Source organism: Hippocampus guttulatus, chromosome 1, assembly GCF_054856545.1.
Source record: "Hippocampus guttulatus isolate MCC_2025c chromosome 1, RoL_Hgut_1.0, whole genome shotgun sequence".
Taxonomy (NCBI): Eukaryota; Metazoa; Chordata; class Actinopteri; order Syngnathiformes; family Syngnathidae; genus Hippocampus; species Hippocampus guttulatus.
This window is the reverse complement of record NC_141261.1, coordinates 18,987,155-19,003,021: the sequence shown is the minus strand read 5'-3', so window position 1 is coordinate 19,003,021 and position 15,867 is coordinate 18,987,155. Positions and strand designations below refer to the sequence as shown.

At 40.9% G+C, this 15,867-nt stretch overlaps 1 protein-coding gene across 1 annotated transcript in view; it reads right to left on the bottom strand.

Annotated features, from left to right (window-relative positions):
• Positions 1-15,867, bottom strand: part of cenpe (centromere protein E) — a 35,277-nt gene that overhangs the window by 8,906 nt on the left and 10,504 nt on the right. The window contains exons 20-43 of the mRNA XM_086129418.1: positions 15,344-15,412; positions 14,902-15,033; positions 14,576-14,753; positions 14,301-14,455; positions 12,421-12,519; positions 12,150-12,299; positions 11,764-11,847; positions 11,400-11,516; positions 11,203-11,316; positions 10,886-11,107; positions 9,995-10,172; positions 9,720-9,874; positions 7,608-7,706; positions 7,337-7,486; positions 6,951-7,034; positions 6,613-6,729; positions 6,413-6,529; positions 6,096-6,317; positions 5,296-5,415; positions 4,336-4,509; positions 2,283-2,378; positions 2,019-2,099; positions 357-482; positions 38-232 (exon numbers count right to left, since the gene is read on the bottom strand). Of these exons, the coding sequence (XP_085985544.1) occupies positions 38-232; positions 357-482; positions 2,019-2,099; positions 2,283-2,378; positions 4,336-4,509; positions 5,296-5,415; positions 6,096-6,317; positions 6,413-6,529; positions 6,613-6,729; positions 6,951-7,034; positions 7,337-7,486; positions 7,608-7,706; positions 9,720-9,874; positions 9,995-10,172; positions 10,886-11,107; positions 11,203-11,316; positions 11,400-11,516; positions 11,764-11,847; positions 12,150-12,299; positions 12,421-12,519; positions 14,301-14,455; positions 14,576-14,753; positions 14,902-15,033; positions 15,344-15,412 (3,234 nt within the window). The remainder of the gene's footprint in view (positions 1-37; positions 233-356; positions 483-2,018; positions 2,100-2,282; positions 2,379-4,335; positions 4,510-5,295; positions 5,416-6,095; positions 6,318-6,412; positions 6,530-6,612; positions 6,730-6,950; positions 7,035-7,336; positions 7,487-7,607; positions 7,707-9,719; positions 9,875-9,994; positions 10,173-10,885; positions 11,108-11,202; positions 11,317-11,399; positions 11,517-11,763; positions 11,848-12,149; positions 12,300-12,420; positions 12,520-14,300; positions 14,456-14,575; positions 14,754-14,901; positions 15,034-15,343; positions 15,413-15,867) is intronic.

Below are 15,867 nucleotides of genomic sequence, written 5' to 3'. Positions count from 1 at the left end.
GAAACATGAAATGGAAAGAACCTGTAGTGATATTTACAATAATATTCCGGAGAGTCCTCAAATGCTTGATCCCCAGCCCAGAGACAATGTTGTGGGCTTTCACTGTGGCTTGAGGAAAGGCGTCGTAGTCCTCGTCACTCAGGAAATTCTCCACCCACAGGGCGTCACCTTTGAATGCGGGGTGAGGCTGACTGGATTCATCAATAAATTGCTGGAGTCTTTCAAATAACTCCTGTAAATGACATCATTTGAGGGGTATCAATTAAGTACTTTGCTTTCACATCACAAGTTCGCCCAACTCTCAAAGAGGATTTTACTCCTTCCATACCCCGCACAAATGCAACGTGATGCATTACCTGAAGTTGCAACGTTGAGTTGTGCAGCCTTGATGATGCTGTCACCTTGGACCCTGTCAAGTCCCGCTCGCAGTCGCTAAGCTTCTCATTGAGTAAAGAGATGGTTGCTTTTGCTTCAACGAGCAACTGAAAAGGTGAACAACGGGAGGGTACTTAACGCTTCAGCGTCAATGAACTCAGAAGAAACTTTGCATTGTTGATAAATACATTGCTGAATGATGAAGGAAACCCATAGTCAATTAACTACTGTGTCAATCACATTTGTTCACTCGACTTTGAAAACAACTGTGCACTTTGTCCATATTTTGTTGCAGTGGAGAAACGCAGCAACATGTTGAAACAAAACAAGGGAAAAAATACGGAACAGTTGGAATATGTGCAACATTTGCCTTTGTCCTTGTTAAATTTAAATTTGAGGTCTTTTGGATTTCAGGGGTCACTCCTTAAAACCTTCTGTGACTCTGTGGTGGCCTCAGCCATTCATTATGGCATATTCTGCTGGTCAGGCAGCATCTCAGCCCGGGACAGAGAGAGACTGGACTGACTGGTCAGGAGGGCCAGTCTCTGTCCTGGGCTGCTCCCAGGACACTTTGGAGGAGGTGGGCAACAGGAGGATGCTAGCCAAGTTAAAAGCTATGATGGAAAGACCCTCTCACCCCCTTCAGGCCACCCTGACAGCACTGGGCAGATCCTTCAGCGAGAGACTGATACACCCGCACTGCAAGAAGGAGAGGTATCGCTGCTCGTTCCTGCCGACTGCTGTCAGGCTATTGAATAGACAGACCTGAAAACCTGGACTCATCCTCACTCACCCATTTGTAATATGCTTGTGTTATGTTTATTTATTTATATCCTTTTTGTTCTTCTACTTCTCACTTTCATAATTTTGCTGCTGTAAATTGGGAATTTCTCTATTGTGAAACAAATAAAGGTTTTCTTATCTCATCTTATCAACATTGCGCAAAATAGACAAAACTTAAAGAGCTATTATTATACCAAATCAATATTGAGCTTTAAGCCAAGTAAAAACGTGAACTCCTCACCAAACCCCCCCCCCCAAAGTGGTGTTTTCTTCCATTCGGCCATGTCTGGGCATTGCCCCATGACAAACCATTCTTAAATACCAGCTCCGTGGAAGATTGAGGGAGCCACCCCGTACCACCTGTGCAGGCTACGCACACACTCGCTTTCTTCAAGCAGCCAGCGGGATGCCCGACAAGACTAGCTGGGAAAGCGGTGCTATGAGTGATGTCCCCACCTGACCAGGGATAGACCATTCAACAACAAGTTTGTCTGTGATCAATTATTTCTCAGAGGCCTGGTGAACCTTGGCCAGTACCAAAGTGGACTGGTCGGCAGATGAAGCCAAAAGTAAAATATATAATAATACGCAGTACTGTATGTGCTTTTAGTTGACTGTGAAAAGCTAAAAATAGCATGGTATAAGCCCTTTACGTCAATGCCAATCTGTGCTTCAAGTGTTTCATACATTTGCCAAACTTGTTTACATTTAAACAACATACAAAAGAGTAGCACATTTTACTATGTTCTGTACAGTAGCAAAAACAAAATGTATTTTTGAGGGGAACGTGTGTGTCCCTAATACTACCCGATATGTAAAGTATCTTGCGATTACAGAATAAAAAATTAGTTCAAGCAAACCTGCTGTGATGCGATTGCCTCCGCTTGTACCACCGTTTCATTTTTCTTTAATGTGTTTAGCTGCTCTTCCAGCTGCTGTACCTGGAGGCAGAGGGAAACATTTACAGTACTGTACTTGTTAAGACTACCCTTACTGAAAGCATTTAGAAGATCAAGAAAATCTGTACTGTTGCATGTTTTGATGAAGATGTACATGCCCTATTCTTTGTAATCTGACACAACTGAGCTGCACAAAGTTTAAAAAAGCCCATGACTGAGACCTACCTCCTGTCGAAGGTTGGTCTCCATTTTTGTCACCTCGGCCTGCTGTAGCAAACTCAACTGATTCAGTTCAATCATACTCTGTTGCATTGTGGAGGCCTGTGATTGACGATCAACAATAATGTAGCGCTTCAAAAATGGTCTATAGGAGTTTATATTTTGAACAAGCAACTGGCTTTGAATTACGATGAAACATGACTACAAAACTGTACCGTGTTTAGCGTGTCCTGTAGCTCCGTTTTGAGCCGTTTTGTGGTCAATTACAGAGAAAGCTTTAAAACGTTCAGTGCCAACCTTCCTATAATTTTTTGTTACATTTGATAATATTTAAATTTAGTAGCCGACAAACCACATGTGAAATTATAAGCATGCTTTCTCTACTACAGTGTCAGGCGGATTCACCAAGTCGCTGCCCCCCCCCCCTTTTTTTGTGGAGGGAAGGCTTTTTCATGGAAAATGAATATTGGAGGATGAGCTTCAGAAAGATTTCAGGACAACTAAGCACTAAAAGTTGAACACTGAACTATTTTCTATAAGAATTGTATCAAATACAGTTTTGATCAAACGTTTACATATACTTGTAAAGAACATGGGGCTATGACTACAACTCAGATTTTTCTCTGACAGATTTAAAAAGAAAACAAACTAACCCAAAAAAAAATCAACAACATGAAATTTGGTTCTTTTATTACTTTGTGAGTTCGCAGGTTTGGTCACTTTTTTCTGTTGAGTCAAAAATACAGAAACATGAATTAGGAATTTTGGTGACTTGGAAAGCTGTGTCATGTCACTTGGAGCAATTTCCAAGCAGCTGCAGGTCCCAAGAGCAACAGTGCAAACAACTGTTTGTAAGTATAAAGTGCATTATTACACCGTTTTGTCATTGCCATGATCAGGTAGAAAATGCAACCTATCCCCTGCTGCTGTGAAAAAAACTGGTCGAGAGGTTGAAGAGTCGACCGAGAACCACCAAAAGGCAGATATGCCAAGAATTAGAAGCTGCTGAAACACAGGTGCCAGTTTCCTCAGTCAAGTGTGTTTTGCATCGCCTTGAACAGAGAGCCTGCTGTGCAAGAAGAAAGCCCTCTCTCCAAAAGTGGCACCTTAAGGCTCGACTGAAGTTTGCTATTGATCACAGAGACAAAGAAAATAACTTTTGGAGAAAGTTCTGTGGTCAGACGAACCAAAAATTGAGCTTTTTAACCGCAACGCCTAGCAATATGTTTGGGGAAGAATCTGTGAGGCCTTTAAGCCCAGGAACACGATGCCGAATGTGAAGCACGGTGGTTTTAGTACTATGCTGTGGTGCTGTTTTGCTGCCACTGGAACTGGTGCTTAAAAAATACTAAATCGAATAATAAAGGAGGAGGATTACCCTCTTCAAAATACGATAACCTAAAATCATCAGCCAGATAGCTGGGTGTGGGGCGTAGCGGTGTGTTTCAACAGGACAACAACCCCAAGCACACATCAAAAGTGGCTATGGAATAGCTAAATCAGGCTAGAATTAAGATAAGATAAGATAAGAAAACCTTTATTAGTCTCGCAATGGAGAAATTCCCGATTCACAGCAGCAAAGTTAAGAGTTTAGAATGGAATTCCCAAAGCCCAGACTTAAACCCCATTGAGAAATGGCAATGCTGAAGAAACAAGTCCTTGTCAGAAATCCAACAAATCTAACTGAACCGTACCAATTCTGCTAAGAGTGGTCAAAGATTAAACCACAAAGCTTGCCAGAAACTTGTGGATGGCTACCAAAAGCGTTGGACTGAAGTGAAAATGGCCAACTGACATGTAAGCAAATATTGGCATTGCTGTATGTATATTTTTGACTGAGCAGATGTGGTCACTTTTCTGTTAATCCAGAGTAAAGAACCCAAAATAAATCATGAATGCGTGTTTTTTTTTGGGGGGGGGGGGGGGGGGTGATAAAGAACTATCCGTTACAGTTAAACTATGAAAAACTCAGGAGACCCATGACATTAGGTTCTTTACAAGGATATGTAAACTTTTGATCACAAAGGTAAACTTCAAGCTGATGTGTTCCTGTGGTCACCTCCAGTTGTGCTCTGAACTGGTTCGTCTCCTGTCCCACTGCCTGAAGTTGGCCGTGCAGCTGATCTCGCTCTTCACGGAGAGATGTCACTTGACATACCAGCTTCTCCATCTCAGACTGGATATTGCCTCGCTCTGTGACCGCACACTTAAGCTCCTCAGACAGCCTCTGAATCTGTGATGATGTGAGAATTTGGATGAGTTGGAATGACTGACTGTATACACAAAAATATCGGTGTAAAATTGTGGTCAAGAGCGAAAATATATTTAGACCCAAAACCATAGATCCATATTAAAGAAAATACTCAACTGTATTCATAAAGCACTTGAAAACAAGTGCTGTACATGGAGCGAAAATAATTAATACAACTAACAATAAAACAAAATAATAACGAAGACAGTAGAAAGCACAATAACAGTCAAATTAAAAATCAAGTTGCATGCTGAGTCAAAAGCCAAAGCATAAAAATGAATTTTTAGACAAGTTCTAAAAATCAGCAGCGAGGGGGCTTACTGAACGTTTAGTGGAATGTCATTCCGAAAAAAAAGTCTCGCTCCCCTCTGAGCCTCCGCTTACTTCTCTGTACCTCTAGGAGTGTCTGGTCCGCAGATCTGAGGCACCGGGCAGGTACGCAGGGGCTCAGAGAGGTAAGGTGGGACGAGGCCAATTAAAGATTTAAAAAATGAATAATAGGATTTTAAAAAGAACTTTAAATTGTGAAGTGATGCCAGTGTAGGAGTTACGTGCCCCCTCTTACGAGTACCAGTCAAGAGGCGAGCAGCAGCAACTGAAGATGCTTAATGGAAGATTCCCTAATTCCAAAGTAAAACGCATTACAGTAACCCAGCCGAGATGTGATGAAGGCATGAAATTGTGTTTCAATGTGCTCTCGAGAAAGGAGAGACTTTACTTTAGCCAGCTGCCTAACATTAAACAGGATTTAACAAATGTAACTCATGCCTGATTTTGAAGTTCGTGGCATTTGCCAACGTCTTTGTTTTCATTCATCAACAGGCTGACTTCTTCCTGTAGAATGTTGATCTCTTGAGCCGTTATGAGCTCTGCCTGGTTCTCAGTCCTCTGAAAATAATCCACATTCGCAACATGAGCAATCACAGTGTACTTATGTAAAAGCATATACAGTACATTTAGACAAGGGAAATGTTTGTTACCAGACTTTTGGAACAATAGTTTTAACTATGGATGTCAAATCAATAGTATCACAACAAAGGTACTTCAGAAAGTATAGAATTCATTCCTGAAAAATATAATGGTAATATGGATGGCATAGGGAGATGCTGTCTTACTGCGGCACAAAGCCTTTGTCAAAGCAAACAGTGCAAATGCGCTGTGTTTTGTCATCAAAAAGCAATCCTTGCTTTTCTTTTATTCTTCATTCTTTTCCCGTCTTCAAGATGGTCACCTCCTCCTTAGTTTTGACAAATTATTATAAGCATCGACTTAAAGCGCACACCACATTGACAGCAATTCCTCGCTATCTGGAGGCGATAGGTAATAAAGCCCCAACGACAATAGCAAGTAATTGATGTCCGTAAAAAGGTCATACCTTCTATTTTATGGAAACCCAATACTCAAAATTAAATATACAAAATTTCAAAATCAATCTTGAGATGGATGCCCAAAAAACCCAAGCAAATGTGATCTGAATCTTGGTTTTTATTTATTTATGGCTAATGAATGGATTATTCTGCTCATCCCAAATTAATAGGCCATTTATTAAGATATACAAAGTTCCTTACCATTTCGACATTTTCCTCCAGTTCTGTTTTGAGCTGGATCTTGCCCCGTCTCAGTTCCTCCACCGTATCAAGGAGCTGATCCCTCTCTTCAATGAGCGACGTCACTCTGCAAAGCAACCTCTGAGTCTCTTCCATCAAAGTCTGATGTCCAGCTTCCTTGTTGAAACATAGGTCGTCCCTTTCTGCTTTCAGTGTTTCAAGCTCTTCACTCAAAATCTTTATCTGTTTAAAGGAAGGCTATTTTATAGGCTTTGACAACATACAACAGATGGACAAATCATGTGGGAAAAACTAAATCAGTATGACAACTTATTTACACTTTGCTTTAAATCAGACTCCTTCTCCTCAGTTACTTTTACAAGAGTACAATTCTTCTGCTTCAAATCTTCAAACTCATCTTGAATAGAATGTAGAAGATGTTGAGACTCTTCAACCTAAAAATGAGGAAACAATTAAATGGAGATTAAACGGAGCTCTGTCATAAATAAATAAATGGATAAACAACGTTTCAACAGACTTGATGTTCCAGCTGAGTTTGTTTCTCTCGACCCATCCTTTCAATGTCATTATTTCTCTGAACTTGATCTTGAAGCAGAGATTGGAGGGAATGTAGAAGGCTTTCGTTCTCTGCAGCCTAATATTACACACACACACACACACACGCACACACGCACACACGCACGCACACACACACACACACACACACACACGCACACACACACACAAGCGCAGTTTCAAATGCCCCAATTCAGTTATCGGTACATAGAGAGAAAGCAAAGCAGTCAATGCAGAAATCATTTCATGATCTGCAAAACATTATTTTGCAGCGTGAAAAAAAGCAGAGCATTCATCTACCCCATCAATAAGTTGCTGCAGCTCTCCCTGGAGTTGGTTCTTCTGCTCACTGACCTCTTGTAGTGCAGCCTGAAGTTGCTCTTTCTGAAATGGGAAAACAAACGTGACTGTCTGCAGAAAAATCTGAAGGACAGACTAGGCTAATGAAATCAGAACTGACTGGACTGCTCAGTTATGCATAACTAGGTCAACATACAGTATGTATATAAAATAAAAAGACTAATAGTAAAGTAGTAAATGGTTTTTGTTCCCCACAGGTTGCAAAGCCACAACATAAACCCCCCGACCTCCTAAGAGATACACATTACCTGAAGTCACCACAAAAGGAGGGCGGTTAAAGGGGGTACAATATTGTGCTGATGCTTTGCTTCAAGAAGACAACCTACTTGTGTTTGAAGTGTCTCAAGCTCTGTCGTCATGTCATCAAAAGGCTTTCCTAAGTTGGATGTTTGGGAATCTTCTAGCTGTTTGAGCCGTTGTTTCAGATCAGCTATTTTCCCGTGTGCAGTTCTGAGCTCCTCTTGATTCTCAATCATCTGTTTTGAAAACAATTATGGAATGAGCTATGAGGCTATGGTCTTGGACAAAAAACAAATAAAATAAAAATACTGAGATGGAAATGAAGACATTTAGTCGAGTGTTAGGGTGAAAGTTTACCATATCTATATTTTCTTTTAGATCCATCCGGAGCTGGTCTCTCTCCTCTGTCAGCGCTGTGACCACCAAATCTTCCTTCACCGTGTCTTCAGCAGAAATCTGAACACCAAACATCATGACAAGGTTTTCGCTATCTTCATCTTTCAAAATACATTTATAGCCGAGTTCACCAACCTTTCTGAGAGCAATCACCCCTTGTCCGATTACTGTGCCATTTGCTCAAACTACCTTTTCTAATTCGTGTGTGCTATTATGAATAATGAATAAATTCCATTTTCAGACACTGATCACGTTAATGAGGTCTCACAATTAGGAAACTGATAAAGACAAGCACATTTTTTTTAATCTCTTCCAGTGTTTGCACTTTTAAATGATAATTTCCACATTTCAAGGAAAAAGTCAAGCAACTCGGTTATGTCGACCACAAAAATGTATGCCTAGTTTGTCACAACCCTACTTACAGTACATCAAGGGTCTTTTAAAACAGCAATGTTAAAGTCAAACAAATTGCGTGATGTTTAAACTTTTCGTGGACATTTCGATTTTAAGAATATATCTAGTTTTAAACTTTTTCTTATGGTGTCAAATCAGAATAAAGGGCAGTGCACTTGTGAGAATTAAGAACATCTTGGACAATGGTCTCCCCTGGGTCCCAAAAAGATGGTACAGTGAAACTCCTCTAGAACGAAACCTACATGGGCGAAAATACCCCCTTATGTGAAAAAATCTTCATGCATGAACACAATTCCCATTCTCCTGCCCCCCATACGACGAAAACCCCCCTGTTGCGTTATACGAAATCATTTTCTCTGCTCCAGCCTCGCGAAGACATTCACTACAACGAAGTCTTATCCAACAGCGACCTCTACTGCTTCGTTTGAAAAAGGCAAGAGCAACCACCACACTGGTTTACATAGTGAACGATGTTTATTTCGGTCACAGTTGCGAGTTTCCTGGACTCAACATACTCATAGCTGCTCTGCCATTGGCTTACCGAGCATCATCCTGGCCTCCGATTGGCCAAGAGGGACCGCACTGTCTATGTGTGTAGATACTGAAGCAAGATCCGTAGCATCCGATTAGCTGCCCAGAGTAAATTGCTTATGGCTCGACGGACATTCAAATAAACGAACGTTTCCTCGAATGCTTTCCTTGTTATCATGCTAAAAACACCGACGGGACGCTTCGTAGTCCTCGATGGCCATAGTTAGCGCTCGAAGGCTAAAAACCTTACGCTAACTGGAGCGCTTCTCTCTCATTAGCGCTCCAGTTAGCGTACGGTTTTAGCCTTTGAGAGCTAACTATGGCCATAGAGGACTACAAAGCGTCCCGTGGCTCGACGGACATTTAAATAAACAAACGTTTCCTCGAATGCTTTACTTGTTATCATGCTAAAAACAGCCACGGGACGCTTTGCAGTCCTCGATGACCATAGTTAGCTCTCGAAGGCTAAAAATCTTACGCTAACTGGAGCGCTAATGAGAGAGAAGCGCTCCAGTTAGCGTAAGGTTTTTAGCCTTCGAGAGCCAACTATGGCCATCGAGGACTACGAAGCGCCCCGTGGCTGGCTTAAAAGTTCATTGCATGGCAGGAAGTATTTGTTATTGTTAGATTCAGACGAGGATGGACGTTGCATTGCTAAAATGGCTACAAAACGGACCTTTGGATATCAAGCAGCTAAGACAAGAAGAGCTCTGATGCTGGAAGAGAGGTTAAAAGTGATCAAAATTAAAGACGGAGCAAGAATAAAAGAAAATACATTATCCAAGAAATTGGTGTAAGTGAATGCTGATCGTAAATTTTGCAATTTCTTTCCCCCTTTTTCTTTCGTCACTGACAATATGAAGTGTCAAATAAGTGTGTGCTCATACTTATGCACTATTGGAATAAAAATCATATGTTTGTGTGCGCTTAGAGTACACATACGTTTGTGTGTGCGTGTACACATACGTTTGTGGGTGTGGGTGTGGGTGTGTGTGTGCGCTTACATCTGAGATCAAATTTGCTACAGTGAAAACCTCCCTGTTGTGAAAAATTTCTTGCTGCAAACATGATTTCGTTGTCGAGGAGTTTCACTGTATTTGAGTTTGAAGTTTTGCTCCAAAAACAAACCTGCTTTTCCAGGTTGTTCACTTCAAATGCGGGAGCTTGAAGTGACTTCAGTTCCTGCAGCTGAGCTCTCAGGTCTCCCTCAGCTTCTTGAGATGCTGCAAGTTCCTTTTGCAGGTTGGACACCGTTTTCTCGAGTTCCACACTATCCATGATATCTGTGAATGGAAATCATTTCATGACTTGCTATCACTCTCAAACTTCATTGCCGTCAGGCTGGGCTACTTTGAGGATTGGTAGGGCATGGCAGTTGCATTATAACAATTCGGAAAACCTACTTCTGGGGACCTTGCCATCGAGCAGAGTGGTTAGCTTGAGGTTCTCATGAAACACAACGCTAAGCTCTTTCTGAAGATCTGCCTGCATTTTCTTGAAATTAGACTTTTCAGCCTCAAGTTGAAAACGCAGGCTGTTGACTTCGGCTTCCATCTTTTCATGGCTGACAGTCAGGGTCATCTGAAGAGAAGATTATAACGACAAGGAAATGAGCTTTCAAGCAAAAATCTCTCCCACATTCTCAACATGAGCAATCACAGTGTACTTATGTAAAAGTACATTTAGACAAGGGAAATGTTTGTTACCAGATTTTTGGAACAATAGTTTTAACTATGGATGTCAAATCAATAGTATCACAACAAAGGTACATCAGAAAGTATAGAATTCATTCCTGAAAAATATAATGGTAATATGGATGGCATAGGGAAATGCTGTCTTACTGCGGCACAAAGCCTTTGTCAAAGCAAACAGTGCAAATGCGCTGTGTTTTGTCATCAAAAAGCAATCCTTGCTTTTCTTTTATTCTTCATTCTTTTCCCGTCTTCAAGATGGTCACCTCCTCCTTAGTTTTGACAAATTATTATAAGCATCGACTTAAAGCGCACACCACATTGACAGCAATTCCTCGCTATCTGGAGGCGATAGGTAATAAAGCCCCAACGACAATAGCAAGTAATTGATGTCCGTAAAAAGGTCATACCTTCTATTTTATGGAAACCCAATACTCAAAATTAAATATACAAAATTTCAAAATCAATCTTGAGATGGATGCCCAAAAAACCCAAGCAAATGTGATCTGAATCTTGGTTTTTATTTATTTATGGCTAATGAATGGATTATTCTGCTCATCCCAAATTGATAGGCCATTTATTAAGATATACAAAGTTCCTTACCATTTCGACATTTTCCTCCAGTTCTGTTTTGAGCTGGATCTTGCCCCGTCTCAGTTCCTCCACCGTATCAAGGAGCTGATCCCTCTCTTCAATGAGCGACGTCACTCTGCAAAGCAACCTCTGAGTCTCTTCCATCAAAGTCTGATGTCCAGCTTCCTTGTTGAAACATAGGTCGTCCCTTTCTGCTTTCAGTGTTTCAAGCTCTTCACTCAAAATCTTTATCTGTTTAAAGGAAGGCTATTTTATAGGCTTTGACAACATACAACAGATGGACAAATCATGTGGGAAAAACTAAATCAGTATGACAACTTATTTACACTTTGCTTTAAATCAGACTCCTTCTCCTCAGTTACTTTTACAAGAGTACAATTCTTCTGCTTCAAATCTTCAAACTCATCTTGAATAGAATGTAGATGTTGAGACTCTTCAACCTAAAAATGAGGAAACAATTAAATGGAGATTAAACGGAGCTCTGTCATAAATAAATAAATGGATAAACAACGTTTCAACAGACTTGATATTCCAGCTGAGTTTGTTTCTCTCGACCCATCCTTTCAATGTCATTATTTCCCTGAACTTGATCTTGAAGCTGAGATTGGAGGGAATGTAGAAGGCTTTCGTTCTCTGCAGCCTAATATTACACACACACACACACACACACACACACACACACACACACACACACACACACACACACACACACACACACACACACACACACACACACACACACACACACACACACACAAGCGCAGTTTCAAATGCCCCAATTCAGTTATCGGTACATAGAGAGAAAGCAAAGCAGTCAATGCAGAAATAATTTCATGATCTGCAAAACATTATTTTGCAGCGTGAAAAAAAGCAGAGCATTCATCTACCCCATCAATAAGTTGCTGCAGCTCTCCCTGGAGTTGGTTCTTCTGCTCACTGACCTCTTGTAGTGCAGCCTGAAGTTGCTCTTTCTGAAATGGGAAAACAAACGTGACTGTCTGCAGAAAAATCTGAAGGACAGACTAGGCTAATGAAATCGGAACTGACTGGACTGCTCAGTTATGCATAACTAGGTCAACATACAGTATGTATATAAAATAAAAAGACTAATAGTAAAGTAGTAAATGGTTTTTGTTCCCCACAGGTTGCAAAGCCACAACATAAACCCCCCGACCTCCTAAGAGATACACATTACCTGAAGTCACCACAAAAGGAGGGCGGTTAAAGGGGGTACAATATTGTGCTGATGCTTTGCTTCAAGAAGACAACCTACTTGTGTTTGAAGTGTCTCAAGCTCTGTCGTCATGTCATCAAAAGGCTTTCCTAAGTTGGATGTTTGGGAATCTTCTAGCTGTTTGAGCCGTTGTTTCAGATCAGCTATTTTCCCGTGTGCAGTTCTGAGCTCCTCTTGATTCTCAATCATCTGTTTTGAAAACAATTATGGAATGAGCTATGAGGCTATGGTCTTGGACAAAAAACAAATAAAATAAAAATACTGAGATGGAAATGAAGACATTTAGTCGAGTGTTAGGGTGAAAGTTTACCATATCTATATTTTCTTTTAGATCCATCCGGAGCTGGTCTCTCTCCTCTGTCAGCGCTGTGACCACCAAATCTTCCTTCACCGTGTCTTCAGCAGAAATCTGAACACCAAACATCATGACAAGGTTTTCGCTATCTTCATCTTTCAAAATACATTTATAGCCGAGTTCACCAACCTTTCTGAGAGCAATCACTCCTTGTCCGATTACTGTGCCATTTGCTCAAACTACATTTTCTAATTCGTGTGTGCTATTATGAATAATGAATAAATTCCATTTTCAGACACTGATCACGTTAATGAGGTCTCACAATTAGGAAACTGATAAAGACATGCACATTTTTTAAATCTCTTCCAGTGTTTGCACTTTTAAATGATAATTTCCACATTTCAAGGGAAAAGTCAAGCAACGGTTATGTCGACCACAAAAATGTATGCCTAGTTTGTCACAACCCTACTTACAGTGCATCAAGGGTCTTCTAAAACAGCAATGTTAAAGTCAAACAAATTGCGTGATGTTTAAACTTTTCGTGGACATTTCGATTTTAAGAATATATCTAGTTTTAAACTTTTTCTTATGGTGTCAAATCAGAATAAAGGGCAGTGCACTTGTGAGAATTAAGAACATCTTGGACAATGGTCTCCCCTGGGTCCCAAAAAGATGGTACAGTGAAACTCCTCTAGAACGAAACCTACATGGGCGAAAATACCCCCTTATGTGAAAAAATCTTCATGCATGAACACAATTCCCATTCTCCTGCCCCCCATACGACGAAAACCCCCCTGTTGCGTTATACGAAATCATTTTCTCTGCTCCAGCCTCGCGAAGACATTCACTACAACGAAGTCTTATCCAACAGCGACCTCTACTGCTTCGTTTGAAAAAAGGTAACAGCAACCACCACACTGGTTTACATAGTGAACGATGTTTATTTCGGTCACAGGTGCGAGTTTCCTGGACTCAACATACTCATAGCTGCTCTGCCAATGGCTTACCGAGCATCATCCTGGCCTCCGATTGGACAAGAGGGACCTCACTGTCTATATGTGTAGATACTGAAGCTAGATCCGTAGCATCCGATTAGCTGCTCAGAGTAAATTGCTTATGGCTCGACAGACATTCAAATAAACGAACGTTTCCTGGAATGCTTTACTTGTTATCATGCTAAAAACAGCCACGGGACGCTTTGTAGTCCTCGATGGCCATAGTTAGTTCTCGAAGGCTAAAAATCTTACGCTAACTGGAGCGCTAATGAGAGAGAAGCGCTGCAGTTAGCGTACGGTTTTTAGCCTTCGTGAGCTAACTATGGCCCATCGAGGACTACGAAGCGTCCCGTGGCTGGCTTAAAAGTTCATTGCATGGCAGGAAGTATTTGTTATTGTTAGATTCAGACGAGGATGGACGTTGCATTGCTAAAATGGCTACAAAACGGACCTTTGGATATCAAGCAGCTAAGACAAGAAGAGCTCTGATGCTGGAAGAGAGGGTAAAAGTGATCAAAATTAAAGACGGAGCAAGAATAAAAGAAAATACATTATCCAAGAAATTGGTGTAAGTGAATGCTGATCGTAAATTTCGCAATTTCTTTCCCCTTTTTTCTTTCTACACTGACAATATGAAGTGTCAAATAAGTGTGTGCTCATACTTATGCACTGTTGGAATAAAAATAGAGTACGCATATGTTTGTGTGCACTTAGAGTACACATACGTTTGTGTGTGCGTGTACACATACGTTTGTGTGTGTGGGTGTGGGTGTGTGTGTGCGCTTACATCTGAGATCAAATTTGCTACAGTGAAAACCCCCGTTTTCTTGCTGCAAACATGATTTCGTTGTCGAGGAGTTTCACTGTATTTGAGTTTGAAGTTTTGCTCCAAAAACAAACCTGCTTTTCCGGGTTGTTCACTTCAAATGCGGGAGCCTGAAGTGACTTCAGTTCCTGCAGCTGAGCTCTCAGGTCTCCCTCAGCTTCTTGAGATGCTGCAAGCTCCTTTTGCAGGTTGGACACCGTTTTCTCGAGTTCCACACTATCCATGATATCTGTGAATGGAAATCATTTCATGACTTGCTATCACTCTCAAAATTCATTGCCGTCAGGCTGGGCTACTTTGAGGATTGGTAGGGTGTGGCAGTTGCATTATAACAATTCGGAAAACCTACTTCTGGGGACCTTGCCATCGAGCAGAGTGGTTAGCTTGAGGTTCTCATTAAAAACAACGCTAAGCTCTTTCTGTAGATCTGCCTGCATTTTCTTGAAATTAGACTTTTCAGCCTCAAGTTGAAAACGCAGGCTGTTGACTTCGGCTTCCATCTTTTCATGGCTGACAGTCAGGGTCATCTGAAGAGAAGATGAAAACGACAAGGAAATGAGCTTTCAAACAAAAATCTCTTTCTATACAGTATATCTTCTCATATTAAAATTGATGACAAACCCAAACGTTTTAGTATGAGGGAAGTTTGAAAATTTTGTGCAATTTGTGCTTAACCTTCAACTCTTCCAGAGCAATGTTTTCAGTGCGCAGAACTGCCCATTCTTTCTTTGTCTCTATGCCAAGGACCTCCGCGTCAGCTAGCGAAAGACGAAGCTTCGCCACTTCTTCAGACACATCCTTACCACACTGAAAGAAGGAAACAAAAAGTCTGTCGTATGGAAATATAAAACCTATAAACGATGCGTGCAGATAATCATTTAGTTACATAATCGTGCGGGAATGTGGCATGTGTATCTTTTTTGTTTTTTTATGTAAGAAACGATTATATTGCTTTGGCAATGTTTCATTCTGGTAATCAACAAAAGAGAAAAAAAGCTTTTGGTATCAATCATGCGTTGCCTTGTCTTATTTTCTGTGAAAAATTTAAACATTCTCACCGTTTCGAAAGAAAAATGTGAATGTTATCTACTACGGCATACAAATACTTCACATGTACCATATTCTGAAGATCATCAGCAATTTGGGTTTTCTTCGTCAGTTCTTCAGAAACGCTCTCCAAATTTTTCTTTAAAAAAAAAAAAGACATTGGATTTTTTTAATGCACTGTTGGGACGTAAAATGTATAAAACTACACATGACATTTTTTTAAATCAAATTGAACAGTTGAAATTACCATGTTCTGTTCCTGAAACCATTTATGTCCCCTATTAATTCATTGAAAAAAGTGTGACCTCTAAGCCACCTGTGAGTTTTTCTCGGACAAAGTTAAAGAAATGACTCGGCAGAGCCCGGGCCCGATATTTGCATACCTCGCCCCCAGTCCGGCCCCTCGGTCGTGATTCGTTACCTTGGTTTAAGCTTTGAACCACCTGTACGTTGACGCCTTTCTGTCTGGTCTACAATGAATCAACAAGTTGCAGACTTTGCAGGCGACAAATGTCGCCTGGGCGCGACGGGTGTTCTCAAATCGTCTTTTGTTGTTCAACAACACTTTGTTCCCGAATTGTTCATTCCCCCTTT